General features: G+C 50.9%; 1 protein-coding gene and 1 long non-coding RNA gene across 5 annotated transcripts; one reads left to right on the top strand and one right to left on the bottom strand.

Annotated features, from left to right (window-relative positions):
- Positions 1-1,061: 1,061 nt before the first annotated feature.
- Positions 1,062-13,500, bottom strand: ZNF8 (zinc finger protein 8). Of its 3 annotated transcripts, XM_039868759.1 has the most exons (5): positions 13,309-13,500; positions 8,977-9,103; positions 8,588-8,683; positions 5,774-7,225; positions 1,062-4,885 (listed from the first exon to the last, which is right to left on the bottom strand). In XM_039868759.1, exons 1-4 carry the CDS (start codon positions 13,372-13,374, stop codon positions 5,817-5,819), a joined length of 1,698 nt encoding a protein of 565 aa, XP_039724693.1. In that variant the 5' UTR covers positions 13,375-13,500; the 3' UTR covers positions 1,062-4,885; positions 5,774-5,816. The 3 variants fall into 3 exon arrangements, with proteins under 3 accessions (XP_039724693.1, XP_039724692.1, XP_039724694.1); XM_039868758.1 differs by having other exon boundaries at positions 1,062-7,225; XM_039868760.1 differs by lacking the exon at positions 13,309-13,500 and adding an exon at positions 12,854-13,120 and having other exon boundaries at positions 1,062-7,225.
- Positions 13,501-13,558: 58 nt separating this feature from the next.
- On the top strand, positions 13,559-22,025 carry LOC120607150 (uncharacterized). 2 transcript variants are annotated; one of them, XR_005654067.1, is made up of 4 exons: positions 13,559-13,908; positions 16,678-16,860; positions 19,677-19,927; positions 20,424-22,025. It is a non-coding gene; the product is annotated as an uncharacterized LOC120607150 (long non-coding RNA). The 2 variants fall into 2 exon arrangements; XR_005654066.1 differs by having other exon boundaries at positions 19,677-20,424.
- The last annotated feature ends 1,537 nt before the right edge of the window (positions 22,026-23,562 follow it).

The raw sequence follows: 23,562 nt of genomic DNA, 5'->3' as shown, positions 1-23,562 counted from the left end.
CCTCTGCCCTCCAGGAAGTCGGGGCAGTGGCGGGGGAGAGGGGGAGACTTTAATTTCCAACCTTCACAGAGTTGCTTCTCCTGGCAACCAGACCCCATCCTTAGATGGGGTTCAAAAGTCACCTCATTCACAGAACAAGACACTTTCTGTTCTTATCACTTAGGAAATTCCACAGGTTTTAGCTGTGCCAGAAACAGGATGGAGACAAAATATGTGTTTATTATAAATCACAAAATCACTCTCTCCATTCCCATTAACTGAAAATTGAGCTACGTGCAATGAATGTTCCTATACATTCACTGTATATCCACGATGACTCCCTAAAAATCAATGGATAGGCTGTGTGATGCAACGTACCTTCTCCTAATAAAGGGACGTCCCTGGGTATACTGTGGGACATGAAAATGTCATCTACAGGTGGGAGACCTGTGTCACCTGGTGGAGAAGCAGGCTCCCAATGTGCAGGCTGACTTGGTGATATCTATCTTCATTCAGTTGATCATGAAGGGGAGTTTTAACAAAAATCCTCTCAGCTACAGTCTTTAGACCAGCAACATCCAAAAGAACTGAGATGATGACGGAAATGTATCTGCAACTAGTGAGCAGTTGAAATGTGGCTAGTTTAACTGAGGAACTGAATTATGTTAATTTTGGTTAAAGTTATATCTAAATAGCTGCATGTGGCTAGTGGCTAGCACATTGGACAGCACATTCTGGAAGCCATTCATCCAGGATCTCACAAGAGGCCTATGGGAGACTGCTTTTCATGCTGAATCCAGATTTCTCCCTAGTTATCTTTTGCAGACAACTCTGAAGATGTGTAAGGAGATAACTAAAAATGGGGGACTCAGCTACTGGCCACAATTTGTGTGCGCGCTCTCATAATTCGGGCTGACTGATACAGGTAACTTAATAAAATAACTTGGAAATTGATGTGCTACAGCCGGCTTGCAGGAAAAATCATGGAGTCGAAGTTATTTTACACTCAGCTGGTTTCGTTAACATGCATGTGCACACGCAGGCTGTGCATATAGAAAAAGTGGGGCCAAGACGCATGGACGTTTTCAAAGAGTTGACATTTTTAATTTATTTTTTGCATCGGTAGTACTTTTACATGTTTCAAAATTCCAAAAGTATCAAAAGATATAAAGTGAAAATTATTCCTCATCCATTTTCCCGTTTCTCCTAAGAGTAACTGGTTACTTTGTACTCTTTCAGAGGGTGTGTGTGTGTGTGTGTGTAAGCAAATGTTTCCTCCTTACACAAACGGGAAACATACTCTACACACTGTTTACACCTTTCCACTTAACACTGTACCTTGGAGCTCTTCCCACGTGAGTACATAAAGACAGTCCCCATGGTGAAGGCTGCATAGTTCTCCGTTCCACACCGTAAATCACTGAGCTAGTTCCACGGTGGACACTGAGGTTGGTTCCAAACTTTTACTTTTGAAATCAGTACCATAGTGAGAACCACGTACAAACAGCGCACGCGTACACGTACACCTGCACGGTTCACTCCGAGCGGCAGGTTCGCTGAGACGGAGGGTCTGTGTGTTTGTAACTGAGAGAGCAACTGATAACCTGCCCTTCGCAGAGACCGCGTCCATCATCCTGCCCCCGGACAGTGCAGTACCTCCCCTGCCTTTCGGATAAAAGTCAAGGCTGGTAAACGCTGGGTGGCAGGTGCAGTGCTGCGATCTTCCTGCAAGGTAATTCACGAAGCTACGTGAAAGTCACTATCAGAGGAAAATGCTCAAAATATAGTAAGAAGCACGTGTTACAAGGGAACTAGGAGGGAGTCCGATTTTCCAAACAGAAGACGAGCACGCATACATCTATATTTTGTGTGTGTAAGATTTCGTGTTACATTGTATGTGTACACACGTATACTATTAAGAAAAAACTCCAAGGACAATTAACAAAACTGTAACGGTAATGACCATCTCTGGACGGTGGAAATATGAAGAATTAAATTTTAAGTAAATTTTCACACTCTTGTGTATTCTTTAACTTTTGTGCATTTTCCAGGTTTTGCTACAAACAATTTGCATGACTTTTAGAAATCAATAAAACCATGTATTTCACTAGTTTACAGTAATTTCCCCTGAGGAGTTTCTCGTCTGTTTCGAATATCTACAAGGAAACCGGCAGGGACATTATGCCTGGAAAACATGACCTGGAATGAGAAATGGAAAATTTGCACAGCTCTCTGCTGCCCCAGAGAGGGAGGCGAGTGCCGACGGTGACGAGCCGGCTCCTGGCCTGCCCGATGAGGCCACTGTAACCTCAGCCCACGCGGTGTTCGCTCTGACAACTGTGGAAATGTGACCCTTCAGGAGTTGCAATTTTGGGGTCAAGGTGGAGGGAACTGGGCAATCTCAGGCCCGGCTTCCAGAGCCACCTAGGCCATGAAGTCCCAGCGGGGTGCCCCCTCCCCAGAAAGCACTGGCAGCTGGAGCATTCCTGAATCCACAGCCGGAACCACTGAAGGAACGGTAAGAAGAAACTGTCAAAAGTGGGGATCTCGTGGCTGGGTCCCTTGGTGACGTGCCACTTGCTCTCGGGGCTGTCAGGATGAAGCGAAGAACTGAGATGCTTAGGTGGTGAGATCGGTAGAGCCAGGCCCACCGAGAGGCAGAGATGCAAAGGGAGGTGACAGAGGCCAACGGAGCATCTACCCGCTGGCTTCGGGGATGGAACGCTGGGGGCCGCGGGCCCCGTGAAAGGGACCGGGGACAGGAGGGCGGGTTTGCGTGCCCGGCAGCACACACTGCTGCTGCACCTGAAGCTCAGAACATGGTGCTGGAGGCCAAGATCTGGGAGCGAGTAGCGCAAAGCCGTGGGTGTGGACGAGGACATCCGGGGAGGCTGTGGAGCACAGCAGGAGTCCCCTGGCCACTGTCCTGGGGACCCAACAAGTAAGAGGTGAGGGGACAGGAAGGCCCTCAGGAAGTGGCAGATCCCAGAATGCCAGGGGCCCAGGAGATGCGAAGAAGGCCCGGCCAGCAGGCTGGACAGTCCAGGAGACGAAGGGACAGGCCGAGCGGCAGCAGTACCTGGTTAAGGAAACGGGACCACCGTGAGACCGGAGGAGAAAGGGGACAGACGCTGGGGCCACCTAGCACGCCCCACTCCCAAGGCCTTCTCTGCGGGTACGCAGTAGTTTTCCAAGCCCCCTCGTCATTAGGGGTGGGCCTGTGACCCCGACTTGGCCCCTGAGACCTAAGCGGGCATCAGAGATGAGCGGGGGCCGGCCCGTCTCCCAGTGTTGATTTGGACGTAATGGCCGAAGCCACAGCCGTCTCATTGCTTGAGAGAGCTGCAGAAAACACAGCCTGTGACGTCGCTGAGGTGCTGGAGGGACGGCCTTTGAAGAAAACCGAATTTGTTCAAAGCCACCTTAGCCGGGTGTTGACTTTAAATTCCGCCTCCACCTCGGGACAGTCACTCTGTTCTACTTACTGATTTCTGCCCTGTGCCTTGTCCTCACACGTAGAACGGCGCTACCTCACGAATCCAGCACTGAGGCCCCGTCTGCTCGAAAACATGCCTTTTCTAAGCCATGTAGGTGAAAGGGTACATGCCACCAATGAGATGGAAGGCGGTGCAGGCCGAAGGGTGAGGACAAGCGGTGAGAAATGACAGTGGACGAGGGAGACGGGCGAGGACCCCGGAGGAAAGGTGAGTGGACAGCGACACACCTCTTTGAGAGGACCTTGTAGACAAACCCTCCAGAGATGGGCAGCAAAGCCAGCTCTGTTACCACGGAAACCCCCTCCACTGTGACATTCACAGCATCCGAAGAACAAAAATGGACACGAGAAGCTGTGACAGTTCTGACACTCAACGTGACGCCTGGCACTGAGTTCTCATGCTCAATCACTCCAACGCAGCCATCAGAAACTGCTGTTGTATTTTTCCAAGAAGTGATTTCTTCTGTCCGACTCTACTCTCTGCCGACCCACCACCCCTCCTGCAGGACGTTATCAGGGAGCCATTTCTACGAGCTGAGAGGTGCCGTGGTCAATGTCCCTTCCTTCCCACCTCTGACGTTTACGGTACAGATCTAATTTCGCTAGAACGCAACCGCATTGGGACAGGAAACGCACGCGAAAAGGCAACTGTTCTGTATAACGAAGCATGTGACTTAGTGTCCCAGGGGACGTTCATTTCATTTTAGGTTGGAAAGCAGGTGGCCTGACTCCTTGGTCTATATACACCATGCGCTGTCAGACGCCAAGGGTCACACACCGCGATCACGATGTTCTTTCTGTCAAGAACGGCATGGACAAAGGCCAAAACGCTTTGCTTTGGAGGAAAGCAGTGAGATGATCGGAGGCAAGTTCGGAACTGTGGACGTTAGAACGCACACAGCCTGCCCTGCACTGTAGAGACAAACCTTTTCTCCGAGGGCTGGCTTTTCCTGGCACTGACAGCGGAGACCTCCGGCAGAGACACCGTATGACATGAAAAGATGACCGAGAACGGTGAGAATCACACATTCACAGGACCCCTCGGCACAGTCCGGCGGCGTGATGCCAAACCAGAGGTCGTTCCACCGGGCCAGATCAAGGAGGGTCTCATGGGCAAGCCGGAGATGGGGACAAAACTTAGCTTAACCTGTTTTTTTCCTAGAGCAAATAAGACTGAAAAAGAAAGAGGGAGGCCTGTCGATTCAAAAGTCCTTGCCGTTTAGAGCTAAATTCAGAAACACGGCTGAGATAGCATGAGTTCTGGGACCGATATGAACATAACCCTGTAGCAGGTAGGGTGCCAGCGAGAATATACTGTCCGCGTTTTAACGGCCACAGTAAAAGGCTAAAATTTAGACTACTCAGAAAAATAAGTGGATTCTCTTTCTCTCTCCACACCAATCAGGAACGCTACAAAACAGTGAGAAAAAAAAATGACTAAAAACCACGCTGTGCATAAACTCGAGATATCATTCCCTCAAATCAAGTGTCTACGATTGTCGGTACAGGCCTGATCAGCCAATTTATTTAAAGTCTGGAAGACGTCGGCTGTCGTGCTGGGCACGGTGTTCCTCCCGGCATGTACGGGCCCAGGGCTCTCACGGGGCTGTCGTGGGCATCGTGGGATGCTTAGCGGCTTCCCTGGCCTACACCCAGTACATGCCAGGAGCATCCTTCCCTTCCACCAGTCGTGACAACCAAAAATGTCTCCTGGGGGACGAAACCACCCCTGAATTGAGACCTCAGGCTTATAGCGACGCTGGCTGTTTCAAGCTAATGGTTTTCTACATAAGCCGTGACATCCCCAGGGAGTGCTGTGGAATTTCACGGGGCTGGTCATTTGATTCGGGCACAAGTGTGGCTGACATGTGGTTGGGAACTAAGTGGGCTTGGAATACAGGAAGGCCCCCCACATTTCTGTGGCCAACGTGACACCTCACGTGCCAGAGGGCAAGTGACAAGGCAGCGCGCAGGTTCCCGGGGTCACGGCCCGAAGTCACAGGCAGAGATCCCGCACCAGCTCGGTACACGTGATCACGAGCTACTTTTGTTTTGATGATCCTTTAGGAAATGGGCTGCGTATTGATTATTTTCACATCACACACATGCGTAGGTTATACTACCTGTGAATTCACTTTTGGGGTCACAGAGGGAACAGTGCAAAACACCTGTGCTCGATAGAGCCGAGGACCCCCGATCTCAGGGGTTTGGGAAGCACCTTTTCTTGGGAAATCCGAGGTCGCCCTGGGCACGTCTACCCCCAGGCGCCCTTTCCGTGAACAGCCCGTGTGCACTTACCAAGTGTCTATACCTGCAGTTCAGAGTCACCTGCAGACCTCCCCTATGGGGAATCCGTGACGTCGAAGAGCACGGAGGTGCCCACGGAAGGTTCCTCGACCCCGATGACGTGCACAGGGCTTTTCTCTTGCATGATCTCGTGGATGTCGAACAGAGCGAGCGCCCTGCCCGCCGGCTGTCCCGCCTTCGTCCCACCCGCGGGGTGCTCGGCTGGGCGCGGGCGCTGATGCGGGCTCCGGCCGGGGGCCTGGTCCCGCCGCCGGGGCCGGCCGTGGGGCTCCTCTCGCGTGTGGGTTATCTGGTGGCGGATGAGGTGCGAGCTCTGAATGAAGCCCTTCCCGCACTGGCCGCACTTGAAGGGCCTGTCGCTGCGCGGCGGCGCCCGCTCGCCCGGCGGCAGCGCCGGGTCGCAGCCCAGGGCGCCGGCCCAGCCGCGCCTGCTCAGTGCGGCCGTCTGCTCGAAGACCAGCCTCTGGCGGCACTCGTAGGCCTTCTCGCCCGCGTGCTTGCGCTGGTGCTGCGCCAGGGACGAGCTGTGGCGGAAGCCCTTGCCACAGTGGTTGCACTCGTAGGGCCGCTCCTCCGTGTGCGTCCGCAGGTGCAGGAACAGGCAGGTGGTCCGCGAGAAGGCCTTCCCGCACACGCTGCACGAGTACGGCTTCTCGCCGGTGTGCGTGCGCCGGTGCCGGCCCAGCGACGAGTTCTGGTTGAAGGCCCGCCCGCAGTCCTGGCACTCGTACGGCTTCTCGCCGGTGTGGATCCTGCGGTGCACCGTGAGGTGCGTGCTGTGGCAGAAGGACTTGCCGCACTCGGCGCACTTGTACGGCTTGTCCCCCGTGTGGATCCGCTCGTGCTGCACCAGCGACGAGTTCTGGCTGAAGGCCTTCCCGCACTCCTTGCACATGTACGGCCTCTCGCCCGTGTGGATCCGCTTGTGCACCGTGAGGTGCGCGTTGTGGTTAAACGACTTCCCGCAGTCGGCGCACTTGTACGGCTTCTCCTGCACCGGGCCCCGGGCGGGCTCCGGAGGCGCAAGGGCCTGGCCCGAAGCCCGGCTGCAGTCGCCGCTGTCGCCCGCCTGCGGGCTCACCACGCTGGAGCTACCTTCCGAATCCGGAACCGCCGAGTCCTCGGTGCACGAATCGTCTCGTCTAACAACCTCCGGGAACGGACTGAGCTTTGAACTCAGGACACGGTTTGCCCCAAGCCTGAGACGTTCGTGGCTTCCGTCTTGAACTGGTGCTTCCTCCAGGCAAAATTCCAATGGCCTCGAGTTTTCCTGGTCCTCCTCGGGCGCCTTGACCTGGCCCCCACAGTCCCGGCCTTCCCCTGGTGTGGCGGGACGGGGGGCATCCCTGGGGAAACCTTCCCTCTCCGTGACTGGGGACGGCACCTGTTCAGGGAGGCCCTGTTCCACGGGTGCTGCTTGGCCTTTGGGTCCAGTCTCCCAGCCTGAAAGAAAACCGAAGAGCTCTGAGGGCTGGGCACAAGAAATAGGGAGAACGGGACAGGACCCCGATACCTCGGGCCTGCACCCTAACTACCTGCCCAGCCACTAGGCAAATCCCCATTCGGCTTTTATGTCGACATCAAGCGCCTGTCTGCAAACACAACTTCACTCATTTGTTCTTTCAACAAAAATTTCCTGAGCACCTGCCATACGCTGGGTCCGGGCCCATATCAGGGGCTGGCACACGAAGCCCCCAAGTCGCAGATGGTTTTTGTTTACAAAAGCCCATAGGAAAAAAAAAAACTATGACAGAGACAAGCAGAATTCTAAAGTTGTCAGACACTCATCTAGATACTGATGTGAAAGGCTTCTGCAGGGGACGTGAAGGTCACTCATCAGCTGATCCTAAACTCTGAAATAGGGAGCTGACGCTGGGTGACCCCGGTGGGCCCACGGCGGCCGCCTGAACATTTACAAGCAGAAAGAGGAAGCAGAGGCGAGGCTGGCTGCGCAGGGGGCATCAGCCAGGAGAGCAGGTGCCTCTCGAAGCCGAGAACAGCTCTCGGATGACAGTCTGCAAGGACACAGGCGCCTCAGTCCCTGGACGCGCGGACTGAATTCTGTCAAGCTGACCAAGCCTGGACGCCAGGACCCGTCTTCCCAAGTGGCCCCATGAGCCCCGACCTCCAAGCCTGACAGACGGCTTGACTTTCACCTCGCGAGACCCGGGCAGACAAGCCGGTCAGGTTGGACGGACAGAACTGGAAGATGACGCACGCGCTCTGCTGACGCCGCCGCGCTCCTGGGAATTCGTCACGGCGGCGATGGAGCACAAACACAGAGACCACGCGTGGCCCGCGAAGCCTAACGTTTACTGTCTGGCTCCAGATGCTGCAGACAAAGCGCTGCCCCTGACAGGTGACAGGCCCCACCCCCGGGAGCTGGGGGGGCAGACGCTGAACGAAGCGTGGAAGTAGCTGCTGAGCGGGCAGATGAGCGGCTCGGTTTAGAGACAGGCCGCACGCCCAGGCAGAGGGCCCGCCGCTCACGAGGCCGCCCAGGGGAGCACCCCCAGGCAGGCACACACCCCTGCCCCCATCCTCGGCCCGGCACGCTCAAGTGAAGGTGCCTTCGTCTTCTCTGGGGCCGTGACAACTTACCGCAAACCTAGCCCCGCTGGGACGGGACTCTGCGACCTCGAGTTGGCTTTCTCTGGACTTCGTCCCATCACCTCTCCCCTCTGCTGACTCTGCCCAGTGGTCAGGGGATCTGCAGGTCCCCAGGACCCAGACACACTGCCCTTTCCGAGCAGCGCACCTGTACCCCCTCCCGGGCCGCTCCCAGGAGCGGTTCCCACTTCTCACCTGCACGGCTGTCCCGGGCGAGCCCTCTCTCCGCCACCCACAGCTCAGCCCCTTGCTCCAGCTGGGAGATGACTTCGGGCTTGGGAAGCTCAGGTCCTGGAAATGGGAAAGACACAGGATGTGGCAGGCTGCTCCGCAGAGAACTGCCCAGGCCCCCGCCCTGATCCCCGACCGTCAGGACATGGGGACACCTCACAACAAGTGAAGGCTTTGAGATGGGACGGAGAGGGGCAGACCTCCCCCCGCCTGCATGTCTCACAGGGAAGGAGAACCCAAGGTTCCTGGTCCCCAGCCTGGGGGCCAATCTTCATACCAGAGACCCCATGGCCGACAACCGTGAAGAGTGAGTCTGCAGGAATCTGACTGTTGGCTTGGGAAGAGGGCCTTACCCACAGACAGCAGGTGCCCAAAGGTCTCCAGCATCACGTCCCGGTACAGCGTCCTCTGGGCGGGGCCCAGCTGCCCCCACTCCTCCTGGGTGAAGTCCACAGCCACGTCCCGGAAGGTCACCGGCTCCTGAAACATCACAGTGCCCAGTCAGCTGGCCTGTCCCCATCAGCGCTCTCAGGAAGAGGAGGAGGAATGGGGAAAGAGAGGATAGGCAGGCCAGTGTCCTGAGAGTGTGCGTTCTGGGGAACGTGGGTCAGGTCTCGCTGGGCACCACTGGGCTGCTGCAGGACACATGAGAGCATCCGGCCAGGATCAGAGCCAACCACAGCTGACCTACAGCCGATCTCGGACGAGGGTGCCGAAAGAGATCCGTCTCAACCGCTGACCTGCAGATCTGTGGGCCAAAGAAATGGTTCGCGCCCTGAGGCCTGAGGTTTGGAGACAGTTTACTACGCAGCTATAGCTGACTGATACGCTAACCCCAGACTCGTCCTCCGGGAAAACAGGGCATACAGTGAACAGTCAGAAACGCACCTGCCTTCCGGGACCGGGTGCTCACGACAGACTGAAGCGGGCCGGTGTAAGAGCCAACTGAGGTATTAAATCTGTGAGAGGTGACACTGGAGGTGACAGGTAACATGTGCCCTGTCTAAAGGAGCAGCTGGGACTCAACCCCATGCGGTCAGAACTGCCAATCTTTGGTGAGAAGTTAAAAATTAGGTCAAGTTTTAAATTTTTATAAGCTGATACAATGCAATTCGTGTCCCACAAACGAAACTCTTTTGTGGACTGGGTATGGCCATGGTCAAAAGCTAAATACTTCTTGAACAGTCTCGACTCTGCCACTTCCTCTTCAAGAATCATAGAGCAGGTACCCGCCTCTGCCCCCTTGCTTCCTTGTCTCCTTGGGGGCTGTGACAGGGATTGAGTGGCTGTAAAGCATGTCCTACAGGACACTGGATGGCTACATGCAAAAGAATAAAGTTGGTCTCCGACCTCACACCACATATAAAAGTTAACTCAAAAAGAATCAAAGACATAAATGTAAGAGCTAAAAGTATTAAACTCCTAGAAGAAAACACAGGAATAAAATCTTCATAATTTTGGATTTGGCAAAGGATTTTTAGATATGATAGCAAAAGCACAAGCAACTAACTGATTAAATAACTAACTGAATAAACTGGACTTTATCGAATTAAAAACTGTTGTGCTCCAAAGGACCCTATCAAGAAAGTGGAAAGACACTCAGACACTCGCATGACGGAAGATACTAAATTGCAAATTGCATATCTGATAAAAGACCTTTATCCAAAAGATACAAAGAACTCTTAGTCAATAATAAAAGCAACATAAATAAAACAGGCAAAGAATCTAAACAGATAATTCTTCAAAGAAGATATAAAACAAAATAAACAGAGAGCAAATAACCACAAGATTGGCCACCAGGGAAATGCAAACCACAATCACATACCAAATACCTCAATTTCAAAAGGATATTTTCTTCTAGAAAAACACAAGTAGATTTAAAAAACGCTAGGGGGGCACGTGGCTCTGACAGAACTTGTTCAGTAAACGTGTAGAACCTTTTGGCTGAGAACAAAGGTTTCTGCTTCTGTCCGCATATCCTCAGCTCCCACTCAGAAAGTCCTCCGACCCTGAAACGTGCTCCCGTGCCACCTGCCTCCACCCACCATTACCCACCCTGCACAGGTTAGAGGGACAGCCCAGGCACTGGGTCCACTGACTACTGGTCTGTCCCGGCCACAAGGCCTCTCGGGGGCATCGCGTGGGTCCTTCTGTCTCCTCCTGGAATTCCGGCGGGAGCCCCCACTCCTTGCTGTCATGTGACTCTACCTGCTGCTCCGCCTCAGTCCCCTGCAGCCCTCCTCTTGCTCTGCACTGTTGGGCCCTGGAGGGATGGGCTGTGTCACACCCATGCACTCTCTCAGAGTGGACCCGGCTACCCCGCATCAGCCAACATCTAGTCACTGACCCTCAACCCCCATGCCTCCCTTAGCTCTCAATATCCCTCCGGCTCCCGCCCCCAGGTCCCCTCTCACACTGGAGACAGGCTGGCCTCTTTCAACCTGGCTACGGTTGGCTGAGTCCTTGGGTCCTAGTTCCAGGGTCCTGTGAGCATTACCAGAAATGGTAAAAGAGAGTTTGCGGATGTGATTAAGTGGAGGCCCTGAACGCAATCACAAATGTCCTTCTAAGGGAAAGGCAGGGGGGTGTCACAAGTCTCATGTGACAGATCACAATGTGACCACTAAAGTGAGATGCTATGCTGCTGGCTGTAAAGATGGACAAAGGGCCAGGAGCCAAGGAATGACAGGTCTACAGCTGTAATAGCCGGAAAAGCCGAGCGAACGGATCCTCCCCTAGAGCCTCCACAGGAATGGCGGCTCTTCCACACCTTGATTTCAGACCAGGGAAACGGAGTCCAGACTTTTGGCCTCCAGACTAAACGTGTACTGTTCTAAGCTACCAAGTTCGTGGGATTGTTATGGCAACACAGGAAACGAATACACTGGACCTCAAAGCCCTCCACTCGTTCCTTGCCTCCTGTGGTGGCTGGCCTCCAAGATGGCTCCAAGGATCTCCAGCCCTTTTGGAGTCCCGTCCTGTACTGAGCAGCTTTGACCCCATGTAACAGGATATTGTGGAAATGACAGAGTGTGAATTCTGACGCCAAGTCACAAGAAGCACTGTGTTTCCACCTGGCCCCCTCCTGGATCACTCGCTCAGTAAGAAGCTAGATGCCATGTTGCGAGGACAACCGAGAAGCTCCACAGGGGCCACGTGGGAAGAAACTGAGGCCTCCTGCCAACTGTCATGTGAGTGAGCCACCTTGGAAGTGGATCCTCCAGCCACAGCCAAGTCTCATGTGACAACGGTCTGGGTTGACTATAATCTCATGAGCTCAGGCCAGAACCACCAGCTACGTCGTTCCAGGATTCCTATCATTAGAAACTATGAGGTAAAATTTATTATTATTCTAGACCCCTATGTTTTTGGGTCATTTGTTACATAGCAACAGATAACTGACACACTTCCTTTAAGGCTCTCTTAATGCTGACAAAGACCCTCTCCTCGACCAAACTGGAGTCTAGCTCCTCTGAACCCTCTTCTCATCTAGACCTTGACCTTTAGGGATCTGGGTCCATTTCTGCAACACCCAGTTTTACCAAAAATCCTGTCAAGTCCGTTTACCCAGGATCCCCACCCTCCACATGTAATTTCTCTCGATCTTTTTCAAGGCCTCATCCACATAATCGTCTAGGTCATTTGTGATCACTTGGCCTGCTGCAGCCAGAATCCCCTCCACGACTGGCTAAAAAGTCTCCCTTTTCCTTGTTGTTTTCAGAATTGAGTCCAATTCTATACTGGTCTCCCTTCCTCCCACTGCAACCGTTCCCGAACAGAATCTGATTTTACTTGCTTTAACTACTGTTCAGCTCTGATTTTCTTTGACACTGCTCTCTCCCTGCCCGGACATCCACAGCAAAAGCAAATTAAGGGGTGACAACGGAAATTTGCATTTCATGCAAATCTGCAAAAACAGTCTGATTTCGCATGCTAAATCTGAAATAATGCCAACCCCTGTAAACAACAAAATGCAGGAAGCATATGAATTCGAAGATGCTTTAGTAATCGTGAATTACTTTTGGGTCTTGCTAATGTGGAGACAGCACTTTAGAGAGAACACTGGCAGGGACCACTTTATCTAGAATTGCTGGAGCTTAGAATCAGGTGCCTTCCCCCATGGCCTTGAAAGCACTGACCGCCCTGCCCAGCGGTTACCCCGCGAGCTGAGTGGGGGATCCGGGGGTCGTTCCCGCCCCACTAACAGGGTGTGTGGTGACTTCTCCTTACCCCCCGTGGTTGTGCCCCGTCCCTAGGCCAGGGGCTTCGCTTTCGCTGACTCCGTGCCTTAAAGCATCTCTATTCGATAATACCTGCCACCTTGGCGTTCTATTACCCATGATCGCGGTGGTCGGCCTTCCGAGCGGGGGTGAGGGGGGAAGGGAATCGGCGGAGAGCAGGGCCAGCCCTGTCCTCGGGAAGGACTCCCTAATCTTCATCCGAGAACAGGGAGGCAGGAGTACCAGTTGAGCATGCGCACTCGGGGACGCGATGGTCCGGGTTCGAACCAGACGCCACCCCTTGCGGGCCGCGCACCCCGACCTCCGCTTCAATTTCCCTGTGTGTAAAGGGGGATAACGCTCGTACCCTGCTCACCACACGCTGCGAGGGTTAAAGCGTCAATATCTGCGGGAGACGCCTGGCCAGGGGACCGCTGCCATGGCTGTTATTGTTACTACCGTTACCTGAAGCCGTTCCGCCAGCGGCCCCGCAGCCATCGCCAATGCTGCAGCTTCCTCCTCGGGGTCCATCCTGGACCGACAGGTCAAGGACAGGCGCCCGAGGCGACCCTAAGCCCGAAAGCCACCCGGGCCACAGGGATCGCGCGACTCGCTGCCCGCCGGACAATGGCGGCCGCGCCGGCGACGCTGGGACTACAACTCCCAGAAGGTCATGCGGCTCGCGCAGCCGCGCCTGGCCTATGACAACTTCGTCAGTCGAGCCTTCGACCAACGGGAGCCTTGCGGCTTCGGGCCAATGAGAGCCTCCGCCCGCCGGGCTTTTGGCCAATGGGGTCGATCCTGAGCAGGCACGGTCCACGGCGATTCCCGGCCGCGATTCTCGCGAGGCTGTGGGGTGGAAGGACAGCACCTAGGTTGGCGGATGGCACCTTGGGTGGCCCGCGGCCAGCCTGCCGGTTCCGCAGCCCCCGACCCAAGTCTCCCTCAGTCCCCGCGCTGGGCGGACTGGCTGGTGTGACGTGGGGCTTGCTCGTCCTGGCCGGAAGTGCATAGAGCGAGGGCCGTGGCCTCCCCATTTTATCTGTGGTATCTACTGCCTTCCTTGTAAGTTGAACATATTTCCACAAAAAGGGTAAAGAGGGGTCAAATACAAGGAGTCAAAAGGAAACAAGACTTCCCTGTGTTCCTGTGTCTGCACATTTCCTCCTTTTATAAGGAGCAGTCGTATTGGAGCATTGGCTCACCCCTGTGACCTGTCCGAACCAGTCTGATTTCCGAAGCTAAGCAGAGTCGGGCCTTGTTAGTACTTGGATGGGAGACCACCTAGGAAGACCAGGTGCTTATTTTTTATTTGTTAAAAATAAAAAATAAGGGATTGTAAACTGACAAGGCCCTTGCAGTCTGTGAGGTCAACCGAAGGTTGCCGTGCCTAAAACAAAATAAAAATGAAATAAATAGACAACAATGAAGAAAAAGTGAAGATGGTCTAGAGACTGAAAAGCTTGAAACACTTGTTTGCGGATTGGCATTTTTATCTTTAAATTATTAAATTTATTGAGTTAACATTGATTCATAAAATCATATAAATTTCAGCATTACAACTTTATAATACAACATACGTATTGCCTATTGTTCTCACCACCCAAAGTCTAGTCTCCTTCCATCATCTTGTATTTGACCCCATTTACCCTCTAAGTATAGGCTTTTCTTAAAAAGCAAGCTTTGATAACTTTGTATGTATTCCTATGGTTTTACTATGGAGGATTTTAATTATTTTACTCTAAAATTAAGATGATTACTTTTTTATTTTATTATTTTCTTTTGATCAAATAGCTTTCAAACAATATTTTAAAATATCCAAATGGAACTCTTTCTTTCAATTAATCTAATTTTGTAACACTATTAGACAATATAGTGATGGGATATTAGTTTTTAAAATGGATGATCGGTCTTGGGGACATTTGAGAAGGTTATTTCTCTTTAAACAAGGCCAGAGAGTTCTAAGGCACAAATAGCATTATGAGTCTCTGTGAGATTCCCCTGAAGGACAGCTATTCCTCTTTTCCTAAGTAACCTGTGCCTTAAGCAGAGAAGTCAACATTTACAAAGCCATTTCACTTTGAAGCCATTTCGCTAAGAAGCCAATATGAAAATTCATACGTTTAACACATAAACTCATATTTTTATGTTCAGTGTTTATAGACTTTACTGACTTCCTTTTATGATAGAAACTACAATCTGACTTACATCTCTCCTCTATTTGCTTCCAAATTCTGTCATATTACTGTTTGGAACTCTGATTTTGATCTCTCAAGTAACCTATTACATCTAGGAAGATAAACATCCGAGTCAAATGAATACTCTTTTCTAAAGTTGGGTTCACATTTGGACCACAACTGTCTTGTACAATATTTATATTTCTAGAACTTGTTTACCCTGAGTATCTGATTATCTTTTCTCTTCTCTTTTTTTAGTTAGAAGAAATATTCTTTTTCTTTAAAAACCATATTCCTTCATACACCGTTGGTGAGATTACAGAATGGTACAGGCACTGAGGAAAACAGTTTGGAAGTTCCTTACAAAGTTAAAAATGGAACTACCTTTTAACCCAGCAATTGCACATCTGGGTATTTATTCAAAGAAAACCACGACAGTAATTTGGAAAGATTTATGTACGCCCGTGTTCGCTGCAGTGCTATTCACAATAGTCAGGATGTGGAAACAACCTAATTGCCTGCCAACAGACGGCTGGATAAAGTTATGGTACATGTATACAACAGAATATTATTCAGCTATAAAAAATGAAATCTTACCATTTGCAATGACAGGGACGGCCATAGAGGATATTATGCTGAATGAAACAGTTGCGTCAGAGAAAAACAAATACCATATGATCTCACTTATACGTGGAATCTAAAGAACAAAATGGACAAACAAAAAAACAGACTCATACATACAGAGAACAAACTGGCGATTGCCAGATGAGAGGGAGGTTGCGGTGGTGGTGGGGAAGTTGGGTAAAAAGGTGAAGAGATTAAGAACTACAAATTGGCAGTTACAAAATAGTCGTGGGGATATAAAGTACAACATAAAGAATATAGTCAATAACATTGTAATAACTATGGAGGGTGTCAGGGGGAACTAGACTAATCAGGGGGATCACTTCGTAAATTATATAAATGTCTAACCATTGCGTTGTATACCTGAAACTAATATTTTAAATAAAACCCATATACTTTTGTTCAAAATTATTCTCTCCAGAAGTTTCTGCACTATCTTAATTGTGTTCTCAGTTTCTCATGCTGCATGGATCTTATTAATCCTGAATAGTAAGTAGTTGGGATGATCTGAAGATTTTTCTTTCAGCTCTGGGGAAATTTCCCTTCTCTCTTTTTTTTTTTTGGTCACAATATTACTTTTAATCTAATAGTCTATTCTTCTCAGAACTCTTTTTTAAACGAGTAGCCTGGATTTATTTTTCATTTTCAATTACTTCTTGACTCAATCTCCATTTTAAATATGTTGTTCCCCTGAGAATATTTGCATTTTTGGTTGTTTTTTTTTTGCTTCGTCTTTTTTCTTTCACGTTCGAGGTTTCAAATCTTTCACTCCTTGGCTCCTATCTGTATTGAAGAGGCTACCAGAAAGTAGATGTGAGTCCCCATAGACGGTCGGGGCTGGTTTAGTGGAATGCTTTGCTTTAGGAGGAAAATGGCAAGAACAAGGTGTTAGGATAGATGTCCCTGAAACAAGAAGCTACAGCTGCTTGTTCTGGAGCATGCTTATTCTGGAGGCACACCAATGTCCCTCATCCTCAGACTAATTTTTTCTTAGTACCTAACTCATTTTCTATTTTATTTTGTTTACCCACAGCCTGATTTAGTGCAAGACAAGAAAAAAAGGAGGAGGAAATTTAGTCTCATGAACAGACCATCAATCAACCCTGCTTTCCTGCCCCACCTGTCAGCCTGCAACTCTGCCAGAGCACCATGGCCTCCACGGCTGCAGCCCTCTCTTCACATCCTGGCTTCAGCCTTTCGCATTCTCCATATCCAGGTGACGCTCTCCCACCTGCTTTCACCTTGCTCAAATGCGCGGTAATGGCCTCTCCTGTTTTCTTCACCATTGCTGCCTTTTTCGTACGTGTCGCCGAGTTGACCTTAACCAGACATCTGTGCACATGTTGTTATGTGGTTGTAGTTTTGTGTATATATGACTATGGATTGATTTATTTCACCTGATAAATATCCATGTCACTACACATACACACAGTTCTGAATACAGTCAACCCAACTGAACAACAAAGAGCATAACAAATTTCCTGAAATAGTCATTCAGTCTACTTTTAATTCCAATGAAAACCATTTCAGAAGATATCCCACCTCAGTCCTCCTTCAATTTCTCCTTTACTGCTGGTTTACACTGAACGTGGCTGGCTTCATATTTCATCACTCGACACCGACTTCCTCATGCAATGGTTTCTTCTTAGATTACGTGTCCAAGGCTCTGTATAAAGAATGCCTTCCAGTCTCTCATCATTTCCAGGAACGTGCTACAACGATAACATCTGCTTAAGTTGGGGTGGTCGTTACAAATAAAATGATAATCAGTGGGCACAGCTCCATTCTGAATTTCCTAACTCCTGCGAAGAGCTCTGAAAATTTCCATCAGTGGTCATGTTCGTATCTTCTCATGTAAATGCAGAAGTAAACACATTTTAACACACATACAAATAACTTGTGCTGGTTTTCAAAATGGCAGGCTCCTGACTTTGCTAAAGATTCTGACTTAGTAGACCAGGGTAAGCTTGATAATGTGCAGTTTCAATACACACTCCAAGCGATTCCGATGTATGTGGTCCTCTGATATCTAGAAAAGAAGTTCTGGCAGCCGGCTTCCCCATCTTAGTTATTCATAGGGTTTCTCAGGTCTGATAAAGGATTTGTTATAACTGAAATCTTTGCCACACTCTTACCTTTATAGGGTTTCTCTCCCATATGAATTCTATGATACACAGTAAGGCCACTCTGCCAACTAAAGGTCTTTTCCCAATGATTACATTCATAGGGTTTCTCTCTCATGTGTGTTCTCATGTTAGCTAAGAGCAGACCAATCACTGAAGACTTTCCCAGGCAATACACTCATAAAGCTTTTCTCTAGTATGTGTCCTCTGATGTTCAGTAATGGGTGACTTCCAACTGAAGGCTTTAACAGAAATGTTACATGGTTCTCTACAGTGTGTTCTCTGAGGCATAACAAGGAGATATCTCCATTAGAGAGCTTTTCCACAAAGTCTGCTTTCAAAAGGTTTCATCTTGCCAATATGGGTTCACTGATGCACAAGTTGTGATCAACGCTGAAGACTTCCACAGTCATTATGTTCATAGAGTTTCTCTCACGTGTGTATTCTCTTGTGTCTTACGTCTTATGAGAGCTGACCAATCACTGAAGGCTTTCACATACTCAGTACATTCACAACGTTCTTCTCCAGTAGGTGTTCTCTGATGTGCTACAAGGTGTGACATCTGATAGAAGGCTTTTGCACAAGTCACAGTGATAGGGCTTCTCTTCAGTGTGTTATCTCATTTCCTAACATATAACTGATTATTAAAGGTTGCCCCACATTCATTACATTCATAGGGTTTCTCTCCAGCGTTTTTTTCCAATGTTTTCTAAGAGATGACCGATTACTGAAAGCTTTGTTATGCTCAGTTACATTAAGAGGGCTTTTCTCCAACATGAAATGTGTGTTCTCTTGTGTTTTATGAGAGCTGACCAGTCACTGAAGACTTTTCACAGTGAACACATTCACAGGGTTTTTCTCCAGTATGGGTTCTCTAATGTGCAATTAGGTGTGACTTCTGACGGAAGGCTTTAACACACGTCTCACCGATAGGGTTTCTCTCCAGTGTGTGTTCTCGTCGGTCTTCTAATAGATGACCAGCTAATGAAGGCCTTCCCACACTCAATACATTCGTAGGGCTTTTCTCCAGTATGTGTTCTCTGATGTGCAATAAGGTGTGACTTCTGACGAAAGGACTTAACACACGTGCCACAGTGATAGGGTTTCTCTCCAGTATGGTTCACGGAGGCACAAGCTGTGATTGTGACCACAATGATTTCCCACAGTTGTTACACTTACAGGGTTTCTCTGAAGTATGAATCCCGTTATGCGCAAGAAAGTGAGAACTAGGGCTGAAGAATTTTCCACAATGAGATCACTCACATTTCTCTCCAGTATGAATTACCCGATGCCTAGTAAGCTGACTCTGCTGGACAAAGGTCTTTTTACAATGAACACTTTCACAGGATTTCTCGCCAGTGTGTATTCTCTCATGCTTTCTAAGAGCTGACTGATGACTGAAAACTTTCCCACAGTCAATATAGTCACAGGGCTTTTCTCCAGTGTGTTCTCTGGAGAGCACGAGAGACCTCTGTCTAAAAGCTTTTCCACAGCGACTGCACTCATAAGGTTTCTGTCCAGCATGGGTTCTCTGATGCCCAATAAGCTGTGATTACTGTCAAAACGATTTCCCACAATTCTTACATTCATAGGGTTTCTCGCCAGTGTGAATTCTCTGAGGTGAAAGTGAAGGCTTCTAGTGATGGCTTTACCACACTGATTGGATTTCTATGGCTTCCCTCCAGAATGTGTTCTCTGGTGTACAAGCTCAGAACAATACCTGAAAGCTTTTCCACACAGATAACACCCATGCGGGTTCTTTCTGGTCTGAACTACAAGTCCCAGAGGGCCGCGCGCGGGAAGCCTGGTCTCGCGCGACTTCGGCCGTCTGTCGCGTAGCTGCGGCCGTTTTCCTGGCGCAGGCGTGGAGGCTGGCGCTGTCCAAGTCACAGCTTCCTCCCTTCTACAGCGGCTCCTGCCGTAGTCTAGACGGTCGCGTCCCTCCGGCCCAGCGCCTGACTGCGCCTCTCCCCTCGGATCCGGGTCAGCGGGCGGCCCCGCGTCTCCTCATCCCGCGACCGAGGCCGACGCCGCAGCCACGGACGTTGCGACCCACGTGGAGGGCAGGGTTTGCGTCTGAACTGTGCTGGGGCTCATCCTTGCCGGCTCCTGGACCTGCCGTGCGAGTGAACGAAGACCCCCCCCTGGTAGGGGAGAAAGGTAGGACACGGGGACAGCCACAAACGGGAGAGGCCGCAGCGGCGCGAGGGTGGAAGTCGGGAGGCCGGCGGACCCGACGCGGGTCGGCCTCTGGGGCGCTCAGGGGAGCGCTTCGGCTTCCTCCGGGTGCTCCTAAGTAGTTAGTGACCACGTCCTGACTGACGTGGGTCAGAGGCATGTCGCACGTGGTCAGTGTCACTGCGCCGTGGGTCTCGGAGCCTGAGACGCATCACACCTGCCGACCCGCCCTGACTCTACCAGCTGAGAGACCGCAGGAAGCCTGCCCAGGGTGGCCTTCGGGTGGGGACCGCTGCCGCTAGGCGCGAAGCTCAGGTGTCCTAAGCTCCGCGATTGTGCTGCTGTGTCTGGGGTGCTCCTGTGGCCAGCATTCTTTGCCTTGACCCTCCCTCCTGGGGCTGATCTCTTTGGTGGTCTGCCCAACAGCCATCACCTCCTTACTACTTGTTACCTGCTAACATGACCGTGCCATTTGTAGATTCCTCCCGGAAGTCTGGACTCTAACTTCCAAGCGGGGAGTCATGATGGTCTCATGCCTTTTCCTGTTTGGTTGAATTAGGCAAGGGTATTCTGAGCAAGGGGAAATATCAGGTGTGTTGGGGGCTTCTGGGGAAGTTTCCCTCTCTAAAAAATGGACATAAGACACTAGCGTGTCCTCTTTTATTGCCTCGGGACAATGCTGTCTGTATTGTATGCAACAGAACCACTTTGCCAGCACTTTATGGTTTCATTTCTCTTTCCCTGTTTTTCCTGTAAATTCCTCATTGGATCTAGAAGCTTAATTAGATTTAAGTTTGTTTGTTTTTCGGGGCAAGGAAGAGAACAAACAATCAGGCAGAGGCATTTTCTGCTGAAAGGGAGAGGAAAGAATCCAAATGCAAGGAGAGAGTGGATGAAGGCCTGCCTGTGAGGGTCAAGGCCCCCGTGGGAGTGGCGACCCTTTTCTGAACCAAGGACGAGCCTGTGAACAGAAAGTAGAAAGCTCAGTGATGGGGAAGGGACTACACCGTCTTCTTAGGAAAGGGAATCTGCCGGAGTGCGGTGCAGCAGTGGCAAAGGGCTTGGACCTGGGGGCGCCCAACCCGATGTGGTGGGACAGCTCCTGATGTCCCCCCCACACCCCGGGAAAGGTTGAGGAGTGCCTGGGAGCAGGGAGATGTGGTCTCCAGGGCTCCTGAGCAGGGGAGGGAGTCTTGGCCTGGCTACCACTTCTTCAGGGGAGGTCTCAGGTTGAGCTGGGGAACCTCGGGTGGTGAGGAGGTGGGTATTAAGCTGACCCTGGGGGATGCTGGCAAGACTAGGGGGAGTGGTCCTTGGGCTAATCTGGGGATCCTGGATGGGGGGCATCTGGGCTGAACTAGAGGATCAGAGCACATTGTGGGTTTGCGGGTCCTGGGACAGGTTTCCCCAGCTTTCTGACCCCATCCCCAGTTCAGTCCCACAGCCTGGGAGTGCAGGCCCACCTGTCCATCCAGCCGTAGGTGAGTGGTCTCAACCTTCTCTGTTGAAGGGCTCCCCACTGTGAGGAAAGGGACCCCAAGACTCACGTTGTGCTGGAGGTCCTAGGTGGCCACTGCCCCACCCAGCGTCACTCACCCACCTTCCTGGCCTGGCACAGGCCAGGGGTGTTTGCTGGAGAGTTTTGTTTAATTCAGCCATTGGACTTGGCGGGGAGCATTAGAGGGGCTAGACCTGGGGCCCCGAGCAGGAACTGTTGGAACTCATCAGGGACCATGAACCCACGGGCATGCCTGGCAGGGGAACAGCAAAGGAGCCATATAGGGCCTGCGAGCCAAGTTTTCCCAGACTGGGCATCTGCTCCCATCATTGTGACTTTGCCATATTCAGTACCCTTAGTCTTATTTGGTTAAATTCACTTATTTGCTACAACTTGAAACTATGTTTAAAGGGGTCTTGTAGTTATTCGCTTGTCAAAATGTGTTAAATAAACGTGGTTGAAACAAAACAATACTGCTTGGATTTTAGCCAGATGTTGCGGCCTCTGAAAGCCTGTTCTTTTTTGCTAAAAAGTTTATAGGCAAAATGTGAGAGAGGCTTGAAAACGAGCTAGCACCAAACCAAGATTTTCTCCTTTATGTCACAGGAATCTCTGATGGAAAACCGAAACGGGAAACTCTTTCTTGCTTTGAGGGTTGGTGGTATTTGGAGATATACAGATGATTTAGTTGCTCGTCTACACTGTTCCTGGGGTGATTCTAGAGTTAAAACCAGGGGATGATCCTGTCATTGACCCTGAGTGGTGGGGACATCATGGAATACCGGGGCTTAGGGATGGTCGTGAGATGCTTGTGGCGGGGAGATCAGTTTGGTAACGGACTCACGCAGCAAACACTTCTTGTGGGAAGAGTAGGAAAGAGCCAAGCCTAGTCCCCGCACGCACAGGGCTCATGTTCCTGCCAGGGCTACAGCGAACTGCAGTTCATCAGTAATGTCAGGGCGATGAGAGCTGTGAGAGGCTAAGTCAGGATGAGGAAATTAGGGCATGAACGTGGCATCCCGGAGCGAGTGTTCCAGCAAGCAAGATAGAGCCACATCACTATGACCTCATGTCATGGAAGTCACATGGCATGATGCTATGGGTCGAAACAGTCACAAGCCATCCAAGTTCTAGGAAGGGAAGACTAGCCAAGAATTCGTGGTCATGTTTGATACTGCCACAAACAGGAAAGCAGCTCACCTCCTCCAGTGACCACCTGGCAGCCAATCAGTGTGTGACATTTTGGGACGAAGTGACCTTGTTTGAGGACATGGCTGTGAACTTTGGCAGCCAGTACTTAGGCACCACAGTGAAGCCATTCCCCAAGAAAATGGACATCTCTACAGCGTCAGGACTCGGAGGAGCTGCTGACGTCCTCCGTGGAGAGCTGCTCCCTGTCCCTGAGGAAGGCCTGTGTCTCGTGTAGTTGCAGGGCAGCGGCAACCCCAGATGTTCTCAGAGCTCGAAGGAGTCACGACTGCCATTCTTAGGTTGTGGAAATGATGACATGTGACACAGCAGCCCCGAGCCCTGTGCCTGAAGAGGCCGCGCAGAGCAGCACTCAACCAACATGTGCTGAATGTAAGGACTTCTGATCCAGAGGACATGTTAGGCAGAACTCGAGAACAAAAGGAGTCGGGAAGCGAGGGCTGGAATGGGTTGTGGGCTACAGGCTGTGTGACCAGGACAAAGAACTCACCTGTCATCCCATGTGAAACAGCATCAAATACGTGCTCTAGTACTGCCAGTGTCTTGTTGCTTAACTTGGTGATGGGCATCCAGCCATGGTCGGGCCCCCCCTCGAAGGAGTCCCTGAGCGGAAGTGGAAATAGGAAGCAAATGAACATGCCCTAGCTCCCAGGCTTGCTGGGGTTGCCGGCCCTCTAGGCCTCCAGTGGTGCCTCAAGGTTCCTGCCCCCTGTCCCCAGCTGTATCCTGATGGCACCATAAGGAATAGAAGGACGCGCTCATCCTGACTCACTTGGAATCTTGGGCCGGAGGGGCTGTGGCCTTGCACAGAATCTGCTAGAACTAGTCTATCTCCACCCCTTTGACGTTGCTGATTTTAGATATCAAAACATTTAAGAAAACATACCTGTTGGGTAGGAAAATACTCAGG

Source organism: Pteropus medius, unplaced genomic scaffold (genome assembly GCF_902729225.1).
Source record: "Pteropus medius unplaced genomic scaffold, Ma_sr-lr_union100, whole genome shotgun sequence".
In the NCBI taxonomy this organism is placed as follows: domain Eukaryota; kingdom Metazoa; phylum Chordata; class Mammalia; order Chiroptera; family Pteropodidae; genus Pteropus; species Pteropus medius.
This window is presented reverse-complemented; position numbering and strand designations above follow the sequence as displayed.